This window comes from Trematomus bernacchii, unplaced genomic scaffold (assembly GCF_902827165.1).
Source record: "Trematomus bernacchii unplaced genomic scaffold, fTreBer1.1, whole genome shotgun sequence".
NCBI classification, from domain to species: Eukaryota; Metazoa; Chordata; class Actinopteri; order Perciformes; family Nototheniidae; genus Trematomus; species Trematomus bernacchii.
This window is the reverse complement of record NW_022987899.1, coordinates 275628-287283: the sequence shown is the minus strand read 5'-3', so window position 1 is coordinate 287283 and position 11656 is coordinate 275628. Positions and strand designations below refer to the sequence as shown.

The 11656-nt window shown below is 42.7% G+C and overlaps 1 protein-coding gene across 1 annotated transcript; it reads left to right on the top strand.

The window, feature by feature from the left end:
- The first annotated feature begins 845 nt into the window (after positions 1-845).
- lpar5b (lysophosphatidic acid receptor 5b) lies at positions 846-2209 on the top strand. Its single transcript, XM_034114560.1, has one exon. It carries the CDS (start codon positions 940-942, stop codon positions 1837-1839), a length of 900 nt encoding a protein of 299 aa, XP_033970451.1. The 5' UTR covers positions 846-939; the 3' UTR covers positions 1840-2209.
- The last annotated feature ends 9447 nt before the right edge of the window (positions 2210-11656 follow it).

Genomic DNA, 11656 nt, shown 5'->3' with positions numbered 1-11656 from the left:
ACTAATAGTGGTTTTTCGTACAACCTTGACACTCTTAGTTCCACAGTTTGCTAGACCTTGTTTTAGTTTTTTTGAGTTACTTCTAACTCTACAAAATACCAAAAAACGAAGTCAGGCAAGGCAAGTTTATTTATATAGCGCCTTTCAACACAAGGCAATTCTAAGTGCTTTACAAAAATCAAAAACGCAAGTGGAAAATATGATAAACATGAATAACCCAGATATAAAATACATGAATAAACCTTTATATTAAAGCCTCCACAAGATTTAAGAAGTTTTCCCAGAAACTTCCCTGACTTCTTTAGATTCCCTGAACCCAGGATATTTAAACCTGTTTTTTGATTCCCTAAAATCTGGTTTTTATTTATCAATACAAAAGTTATGGCCAACATTCAAGTACCTCAGTTATAAACACTTTGCTAAATGTCATATGAGACACCAGATTTCCCTGATTGTAATTTTCTTCCCTGCTCAGTGAGTAATTAGTGTATAAAAGTTTATACCTAATTAGCATGATTGCCAGTTCAGACGGTATTTCACCATCAGATTTCTGCTAGTGCAGAACAGATGGTGAGCTAATAGACTTGTTTCCTACAGTTTACAGAAATGGGACCTCCTGAACAGAATGACTCGATGTGATACTGAACACGCATGAGTTTATGAGTACGAATATGATGTTTAGTAAAGGAAATGACTTTCAAGAAGCTTCTTTTCCCATGACTTTGAACTCCCACTCTATCTCTGTTTGACTCGAACAGCAGCTCTACTTGTGTACGGTTGTTTCCTGTTTCAACACACTCACTTCCACAAGCATAGCCACAACCTTTCACACTGGTCTTCACACATGTGATGTGTGTGTGAGGAGGTGGTTTGACTGTGCTCTCTTTTGCACTCACAGTCCCTCGCCTGCACTTGTGTAAATCTCACAGACGCAAAAACATGTCCAACATTACAGTGGAGAATGGAACAGAGCCGGACTTGAGTAACACGGCGTACGCTGTGGTGTTTGGATCTGTAACGGCTCTGGGTTTTCCCCTCAATGCCGTGTCTTTGTGGATTCTGTTATGCTGCCACAGCCGCAAATCCCCCAGCACCATCTTCATGATCCACCTGGCCATCTCCGACCTGCTGCTCGCCTCCTCCTTACCCCTGAGGGTCTACTTTTACGCCACGGGGTCCTGGCCTTTTGGCTTCATGACGTGCATTTGGGTCACGATGCTTTTTCGCAACAACATCCGCTCCAGCTCCATCTTCATCACTTTCATCAGCGTGGACCGGCTGCTGGCTGTGGTTTATCCTCTGAGGTCGCGCCACCTTCGAACCTCTTCAAACGCCTGCAAAGCTGTCGCGCTCGTTTGGGTGTTGGTGTGTGCGTTGAACATCCCGGAGAGCATAACGTTTTGGAGGTTTCACTCCAATAAATCCAGATGTTTCGATTTCGGCGATCGTTTCGAATTCGACGATCGTTTCGAATTCGAGGATCGCCCCAGATCAGGATGGTTTTACGTTCAGCCTGTGTTGGTTCTCGCCATGCTGGCAGTGAACGTGGTGTCCACGGTTCTCGTCTCACGGACTCTCCGCAGACACCTGAATGACTCGGCAAGGGTCTTCAACAAGGTGAACGTCATGCTGATTTTCGCCATGAATCTGATAATGTTCAGCGTGTTTTTCTTGCCTGTATCATTGTTTCTTATATTTAAAAAATCGGGACCTGCTCTGACTCCATTGGTATGCCTGGCCAGTGTGAACTGCTGCCTGGATCCTTTGTTGTATTACTTTTCCTTTGATGGTTTCTGGAAGAGAAAGGAGGATGCTGATTCCTCTGGTGGGAGAGAGTAGTGCGTGATAACAATCGATAAGGACAGAATGCATTCGAGTGTGTGTGGATGTGACATAAAAGGCAAAAAACGGAATTATTGTATATTGTAAATGTTCACTTTATAATCAAAACTAACTTGTTAATTTGATGAAAATGTTTGTTTGATGATCTGACACAGAGATACTGATTCAGATAGCAGTCGACTCATCAGACGTTGTTTTTTCCTCTCCTCACATGACCTCAGTACAGCTACAGCTGCGCGTGTGAAGACTCATTTTAGTATCAGTTCACATCTGAGCTGCAAAGATCTGAACATTGGATCCTCTGGCATCTTGGTGACATGTATTAAATACAACTACTTCCCTGTGATTAATAAATAAGTCTTACTGACCTGGTCTTTTGTAAACTGTCTGGCCACATGAGCTTTTTAGGAAACCATGACCGGATTACAACATGTAACATTACAACTTCCTGCACTTGCATCCTATGAACCCACTGATTCAACTTCTAAAATGATAAACAAGAGGTTTCAAAAGTGAACTCAAATGATTGGTTCAGTCTTATTGGTACAAATACAAAGCCAGCTAAGTTTACTGAACTAGACAAAAGGGGTTTCCTATTTTCACAAAACATTTAATATATGTATTTAAAGAAAACTCTTGTTGAGTTCAGTCAGTACTATTTGTATTTGAGGTATTAGTTGGTCATTCTGTGGTTAGATCTGTGTGCTCCTGTTGTAAATGGGGCGAAGCCTGCGAGCTAGTTCAGGCAGTCAACTCGAGCACCAATGATACATTAACACGTGACGCACCTCGTCCCTCTTACAACCAACCAAACACATTCTCCTAAACATGCTGCTCTATTTAAGCTGCCAGGTCTTCCTGTCTCTGCCTCGCTATGCTGCTGCTGCCACTGCTGTGTTCACGTTGCTATTGCTACGTTCATGTTCCTGCTGCTGTGTTTCATGTTGCTGCTGATGTGTTTCATGTTGCTGTTACTGCTCGCCTGCCCCACCACCACCCCAGCTTCCACCCCACCACCACCCCAGCTCCACCCCAGCTTCCACCCCAACTTCCACCCCAGCACCACCCCAGCACCACCCCAGCTTCCACCCCAGCTTCCACCCCAGCTTCCACCCCAGCTTCCACCCCAGCTTCCACCCCAGCTTCCACCCCAGCTTCCACCCCAGCTCCACCCCAGCTTCCACCCCAGCTTCCACTGAGGCCCGAGCCTAGACGCCAAACTCAAACTATATGCTGCTTCTAATAAACTTATTAAGAAACACGTGAGTTGTCTGACTGAACTGAATACTTGTGTGGTTTCCATAACTATCACAGGAAAATACATGAATTGACTTTTTCTTTAAACCACAAAAAATAAGGTTTCTGTGGTTTTTAATCTCAAACAAATCCATGCTGGGAATCCTGCTATTTTTCTTAAAAAACGTAAAAGGTAACATGTTGAGTTTTCTTGTAACCAATTTAAAAGTAAATGTAACATTATCAATAAAACCCACACTGTGTCTTTCCTCTCATAAAACATTTCTAAAGCAGTCTTCCGCTCCACCAGCAGCAACACATGCTTGTTGGAGAGCAGGTGCATCCTCATGCGAGATACAATCACAACACGTAGAGGTGTTTCTCTACAGTGTCACGGTTATAAAACCCCACAGGATGTCGTTCTAATGGGACTAGTTCTGATAACACCAGCAGTCCTTTCAACACAAACACTTCAAGTCAGAAGAACTCATATGTTCTGATAATATTTCTTTATGCTTAGATAACATGCAAAAATAAGTTGTAGTAATTGCAGTAATAATTGATGTAGGTTGCTTTACAGTGTTGGCTGGAAATTATTTGTTGTTTTGGCGCACAGTTCTTTGCTTTTCTCATCTGCCATATGTGAATATCAGTTATAAAAGACATATGTAGGAGGCATCAAAACATGCTTATGCTAAACTTTCATTTAAGTGATAAGACTTAATCCTTCTTTATCCTTGCTAGCTTTTCCTTTGAATCTTTTTAACATCATTTGGCACCGAGTTGTGGGTCTTTGTGCTTTTTGTCAGAGTCTCAGAACAGCAGCCAGCAATCGCTCAAGTCCTGGAAGCTTTTGCTAAATGGAGAGGCATCTGTATGCGCCTGCAGAAATCGATCCAGAAAGGATCTAGATTTGAGAAAATCCAGATGTAACGACTGGACGTAGACACTGGTACGGTGGCTGTAACACTTCCAGTAGGAGAAACATGCTGCAGCTTCAGAGACGATGCAAATATACAACACAGTCTCACGGCATTTCGTGTTATAGTCACGAAATTAATCTATTGATTCGTGTTCACCAACACGATTTTCCCATTTTTTTCGTGTCACACAGAACGATTTTGAAAGCAATGTAAATAATAACAAATTAGAAGGAAAAACAGATACAAAAAAAATACAGATTTCAGTATTCTGACACAGAACGATTTTAGAAGCAATGTATTTCTATTGGTAGTATGTTTCGTGCCTGCACCAAATAATAACAAATTAGAAGGAAAAAAAGATGACATAAAATACAGATGTCAGTATTCTGAGGCTCTGAGACATTTCTTTTCCTCGCAGACGGCAAAAAAACTCAGACATTATACAATTTAAAATAAAAGGGATAGGGTTAGGCTTAGGGTAAGATATTGAGTAAGAACATGTTTTTATGAACCACACAGCTTCTGGTATTCCAAGACCCGACCGGACAAAAAGACGTGTTGCAGGCACGAAACATACTACCAATAGAAATACATTGCTTTTAAAATCGTTCTGTGTGACACGAAAAAAAAGGGGGAAATCGTGTTGGTGAACACGAATCAATAGATTAAATTAATTTCGTGACTATAACACGAAATGGCGTGAGACTGGGTTGAAATATAGAAGCAGAAATGTGCCACAACACATGCAAATGGGGAAACATCTTCCATTATGTTAAAAAATATCACTCGTCACCGGCTTGAGCTTCAATCTCAGGATCCATGTATTTCTGATCCTCTCCAGAATGGAAGTAGTCATCACACACAGAGCATCAACTAGTTCCTGAACAGTGTCCTTCACATGCTGATATCCAAGAGAGGGAGTTACACAGTCACAAGATGGAGGAATAGAAAGCAGTATTCAATGTTTACTTCAGATTAGCTCCACGTCAGAAATGATCATGCTTGTCATATGTCTATCTCCATAGAGGCTGAATCATCATGTTAATCACATAGCTATCATATGCCTCAAACAGTCCTGATGCTCTTCTATGTACACAGCTACAGTTGGGATACCTTTGTTATCATGTTGACTCTGATATTGGAAGAGTACATTCAGTATTTTCCCAACATCTAACAGGACAAAACATGTGCAGTATTTTCTAAAAGTCCTGCATAAACAAACCACTTCAAATACAAAAAGCTGCAAGAAGCTAAAAATACATCTGAAACCAGGGGACACTTAAAAGTGATGCACACCGGAGCGCTTGTAAACGTTCAGGGATTATTAAATTGGCAAACTTTCACAGTTGGCAGAGTTAGTCTGTTTTTATAATTGTATCTGTTTTGTCAGTATTTTTTACATTTCTTGGTTGGCTACTTAGCTAGCTATAACATCAAGATGAATCATGTGATCACATTGCTAAAATAAGCTAAATGTACGTTTCAAGTAAGAATCCAGGGACAGATGGCACACTTTATAACCCTGAACGTCAACAAGCGCTCCTGTCCCAGCTGCGTGCATCACTTTTTAAAGGGCCCATGTCATGCTTTTCCGGTTATTCCCCGGCCCCTTGTGTGTTATGAAGGTTTTTCTGCATATAAACGGTCTGCAGAGTCACAAACCCTCAAAGTACACCCTGTAGCGAGTAAAACTCTAACACAGAAAAGACCTGTCTATGCTGCCCCAGAACGCCTCGTCGGGGATTTCTCATTTTTCATTGTTTGCTTCCTGGGTTCTGTGACGTGTGAACACCCAAATCAACAACAAATGACCGGATTGGCCCAAATGGACCAATCCACGGAGCCCCTCACACACCAGGATCCCTTGGCTAACTAACAGAGAGTCCCCATTGACTTGCATAGAGCTCCCTGAACTCTGGTAATAGACAAGTTGGGATGGCGGAGAAATGCTCTCCGCAGACCCATTCTCACAGCGTTATAAACCTTTTTCTTACTCAATATCAAGCCACACTTATTGTTTTTACTTCGGCTGTGAGTGTTTGTGTGTGCTCAGGATGAGTTTCGCTTGTTCTCGCTGTATCGCCGACACGGAAACCTGTCCGCTCCTCGCAGCAACGAGCCTCGCAACGTCCCGACCAATCAGAGCACACTGGGCTCACAGGGAGGGGGGGGCAGGAGCTCCAACAAGCCGTGTAGGACAGAGAGTGAATACACATACTATACAGAGATGCTGTATGAGAAACCAATGTGAGTTTGGAACATTGAACAATATAAATCTATTCTAGTAGACCTCAACAATGGAAATATGATCAGTAGAAATGGCCATGACATGGGACCTTTAAAGTCCCCTGGCTTTCCTGTGTTTGGAGAATCCATTTTTTATTTGCAGCGTTTTTCTATTTGCAGCATTTGTTTCGTGAAGTTGGTGAATGTTTTCTAAACGCTGCACATGTTTCTTCATTTGCATGTGTTTTAGCACATTTGTGTTTCTATATCTGCATCGTTATTTTTTTACTTTTCTGCAAACGGAAATGTGTTTTGGCCGATGTAAGATGTTTGCATCTGTATGCCACCGAACACTGGGGATTTACCATTAGGACGCTCTACATGAGTTACACCCTTCACCTCATGGAAACAAAACTGCATGAGAGAACGCTGCCCTTTCACACTTCTTCTTTTTCTCTTGTTTCCTTAACTTAGGCCACTGATGGAAAACCACAGAAACCACATCACTGTGTAACTTCTGCAAAACCGCAGCGTCCTGCTATCTGGGCTTTAACACATGCACTCCCTTTAGTTATGAACATAAACAAGAAAAAGTATTTATGAAAGTATTGCCTTCTTAATAAAGTCAGGTCATCCATAGAGCGGCTGAGTTATCATGACCCTTCACAAAGTGGAGCCCAGCTTTGGAGGCTGTTTCCTCCCTCGAGCCGCTGCTTATATGTTTAATGTGACCTCAGTGTGTGACCCTTTAAGGGAGGAAGTGAGAGGCTGAACAGGAAAACAGACCGCACTCTACACAACTTCACCTCTATTTATCTGGAGCCACACTACAGTTTGAAATTGGCTTGATTTGCATTTATGGGAAAGTGGTTTACAACCTCTCCGTGTGTTTTTACTTTTTCCAATTGACATGTCTATGTACCTTCATCTGTATGCGTGTATTAAGGTCAGGCTTGTTTAGAGCTCCGTCTGTAAAGGACTGATATCCCAGTCAGCTGACCCTCTACCACCCCCCCAAAAGTCAAAGGAAATACATGTGTGTGTGTGTGTGTGTGTGTGTGTGTGTGTGTGTGTGTGTGTGTGTGTGTGTGTGTGTGTGTGTGTGTGTGTGTGTGTGTGTGTGTGTGTGTGTCCCTTTCACACATCAAAATACACATAAGTGCAGACACCACAGAAAGCTTGAACAGGTACATTTAGGTCTGAATGCTTCTGCTACCAAGACCCACAAAACAAGCCTGTTGAGCTGCAGCCAAGTGTGCTTTGGACCAGAGGACGACGGCTTTTCAAAGACAGCAGCAGCAGCAGCAGCACGGAGAGAGTCAGGAACACAAAGAGCCAGAAGCAGAGCAAAGGGAAAACATGGACACACAAAAAACAAATGCCGAGCTTCTGAATGGAGAAGGGAGACACCAAAGAGCCGAGGAACGACAATCCTCCACAAAGTGAAGCCTTGAGAGAACCCACAGATTATTCAAACAGATGGAAAAGTGCAGAAGGCGGCTCAAACAGCACAAACAACAACAACAACAACATTTTTACCTCCACAAAGGAGTAAGGTTTGGTTTCGGCTACATTTTTGTCTCCTGTTTGTCCAGCATTCATTTGGTGCAGAACTTACAACCGGAACATAATGACATCACTATGTAACACTCACGCTTCTATTGGCTAGCGCTCCAACACATTGTACGTGATACGGGGGCGGGACTTCCCTAAGTGGTTGACCAATCACAACAGAGCCGGCCAGCTAACCAATCAGAGCAGACTGGGCTCTGGTTTCAGACGGAGGGTGAAAAGAGGTGCTGCAGCACAGGCAGTATGAGAGAAATAAAGAGCTTTTTGAACATTAAAGCATGGAGACATGTCCCAGGAGAGAAGCAAATATTAATACCAGCAACAAAACTCATATCAGAGAACTAAACTGCATGTAAGAAAAATACATTTGCTTTACTGGCAATACTTAGACTATAGGCTATTTCCAAAAATGCATATTTCCAAAAATGCAAAACTATAATTCAATATTAAAACAGACACTTTTTTTTACAGCCAAGCCACAAATAAAAAAAGAGAATTGAAGCGGGAAGACAAAGAGCATGGCCAGGGGCGGACTGACCATCGGGACGTTCGGGACGAATCCCGATGGGCCGGTACCGAGGTGGGCCGGCGGTACCGAAGTGGGCCGGTCGAGAGTCCCGGGCTGATTTGTAGTCCCAGTCCGCCCCTGAGCATGGCACAAATGGACCAACTGTGTTTTAACTTAAAGTGGACCTATCATGCTATATTTGAATAATATAGTGTAGGACCATACCTATATAAGGCATATTTATACTTTTTTTTTTTCAAAATACCAAACAGATCATGCATTTTAGCCATGCCTCATTTAGCTCAATTTGACAATTTCTAGCTCTGTTTTTGCAAGGGCAGATTCTGTGAGAACAGCACTATCTACTGGCCTGGCATATGTACTACAGCGTCTCCAGCGCTTTCGAACGGCAATGGCCGTGGCTGTCTCCTCCTGATTGGTGGAGTTGGCCCAATAGCCGTAGCGCCACCGTCCTGACGTCAGGACAGTGTTCAAATCTGGATCAGTTTTTATCAGATCCGTTGCAGCCCCTTTTTTAGAGATTTGGGTATGGAGGAAAATAGAGAGGGTTGTGTTTTCTGACACTTGGTGAGTTCCCTGGAACACCGGGGACACATATTCATGTATAAAAGACGTACAAAAGTGCATTTTGCATGATAGGTCCCCTTTAAGAGCCTTCCATTTTAAATTGCATCTGAATTGATTTCTTTACATAATTACTGAATACTTTTACCTCATGCTGTATCGTTTGACCAACTTTCTGCTTGGAGTCCATTCATTTCAATCAGGATGAACATGTAAATCAATGAGACCCTTAAAAATTGCTTTAGCGTGGCACTTTAGTGTTAATGCAGATTAAAAACACAATGTCAGGACACTTATGTAACTTTAGCACATATTAATCTCACTTTATCTCTGTAATGGATGGCACTACTTAGGCTGGTTTAAAGAGTCAGCTCTTTTTTTTGGTCCATTGTGTTAAAATGAATAGATGACAATAGATCCTTGGAAAGGGTAATATAGATTAACATTGCTTAGGCAACAAGGCGTGAGCCGCTGAATATTTAGCTGTAATGTATATGTATAAAACTGCAACCCCCTTCATTTTTTCAATGGAAAACGGAAGGAGGAAAGAGGAAAATAGGAAGAAAATGACATTTTAAAACTTGATTTCCGTAGTTCGACTGGAGAGAAACTCGTTTTTTTTACAGTGGTGATATCTAGCGAAGAACTTTCAGTAATTTCATTTACTTTATACTTTTCACTACATTTTGGAAGCCAATGTATATTATTTAGTTTGTTTCAGCTAATAATATCTGAGCCCCACCTTTACCAGCTGTGATCAACATATTAATGGATCAATAATCATTATCTAGTAACTTCATATTCAGGATACTGATGAAATGTGGCATTATGCATAACGAGTACTTTTTGGGTACTTTTTTGATGTCCATACTTTTGTACTTTTACTTAAAGGTCCCATGTCATGGCCATTTCTACTGATCATAATTCCATTGTTGAGGTCTACTAGAATAGATTTACATTGTTACATTTTCCAAAATCACATTGGTTTCTCATACAGCATCTCTGTGTATTATGTGTATTCGCTCTCTGTCCTAAACGCCTTGGAGCTCCTCCCCCCCCCTCCCTATGAGCCCACTGTGCTCTGATGTGTGTTTATGTGTTAAAATGGCGTTTGTTAGCAACCAGGAAATGACACCAGTAATGACAAACAGATGAGAATACTGCGTGGGGTCTGGGTGCCGTGTTGGCGCCCTCTGAGACTCGAGGAGCCGACAGTGTGAGCTGGATTACTGGTGTCGTTTCCTGGTTGCTGCATGGGGTGTGCGAGACAGCGAGACACGGCAAACTCACCCTGAACACACACACGTGAGTGTGTGGCGACCCGACCACGGATAAGCGGGAGAAGATGGATGGAGTGACGCCAAGGGATCCTGGTGTGTGAGGAGCTCCACGGATTGGTCTATTTGTACCAATTGGTCCATTGGGTCGTCGTTACGTCACTTAGACCAGGAAGAAAAAAATGGAAAAAGAGAAATCTCCAACGAGGCGTTCAGGGGCAGCGTAGACAGGTCTTTTCTGTGTTAGAGTTTTACTCGCTACAGGGTGTACTTTGAGGGTTTGTGACTCTGCAGACCGTTTACATGCAGACAAACCTTCATAACACACAAGGGGACGGGGAATAACCAGAAAAGCATGACATGGGACCTTTAAGTAAGTTTGAATGCAGGACTTGCAATAGAGTATTTTTACAACTTAGTACTGCTACTTTTATGGTTAAGTAAAAATACAATGACATTTTATTGCCACAATAAGGATATTTGTTTGCGGCTAAGTCCTGCAGCTCCACAGAAAATAAAGGGGAAAAAAAACACAAAATAGAAAAGACCATAACCCTATGGTAATGGGACTGAGCGATGTGCGAGGCTTTGAGCCGATGACATCTTCTGGCCCAGTTCCTTTAATTGATATTATTTAGTTTGTTTTAGCTAATAATCTGACCACGATCTTTACCAGCTGTGATCAACAAATGAATGGATCAATAATCATAATCTAGTATCCACTAGATGCTGCTACTTTTACTTCAGTAAAAATACGATTTTACTGTCACCATAAGGATATAAGTCCTGCAGCTCCACAGAAAATACAAAAAAACAGGATAACATAGAAATGATCTGCTTTCTTCTCATACAGTGTATTTTTTTGGTAATGGATTGAGTGATGTGCGAGGCTTTGAGCCGATGACATCTTCTGGCCCAGTTCCCTCAGTGATGGAGGCAGACTGGGACCAGCGGGCTCTCTCTCAGCGTCAGACCTCTGCGCCGTGTGGGCGGCATCAAAGCGGCACCACAGACATTTGCTCAGAAAGAGCCTGGGGGGGCGGACACCAGGGGGATGAGGGTCCATCACTTTGCCTTTCTCTACCTCCTTTCATCCCTCCCCTCGTCCTCCAGCTGTCAGAGTGTGCGGGGGCTCTGCACTCTGTCACACACACTACAGAGAGCGGATAGAGAGGTCTGAGTTCAGTGACAGCAGAGTGATTAGGACATGTTTACAGCTGAGGAGAAGACGGAGGTATCGGCAGAAACAAAGACAGGGTGGGAGAGGAGATATAGCATGAGAGACGGGACATGGGAGGGGGATTAAATTAGACTAAATGACCTCTCGGTTGACGGACAGATAAGAAAAGGACGAAGGGGATAGTTGGTGGCTCAGAGATGGACGATGAGGCTTTAGGAGATATCTAGTGTCCAGGAACAGCGTTAGACAGCGAGGACAACAACAGAAGAGAGTCATCTTATCTCTGACCTTACTCTGCATTACATTA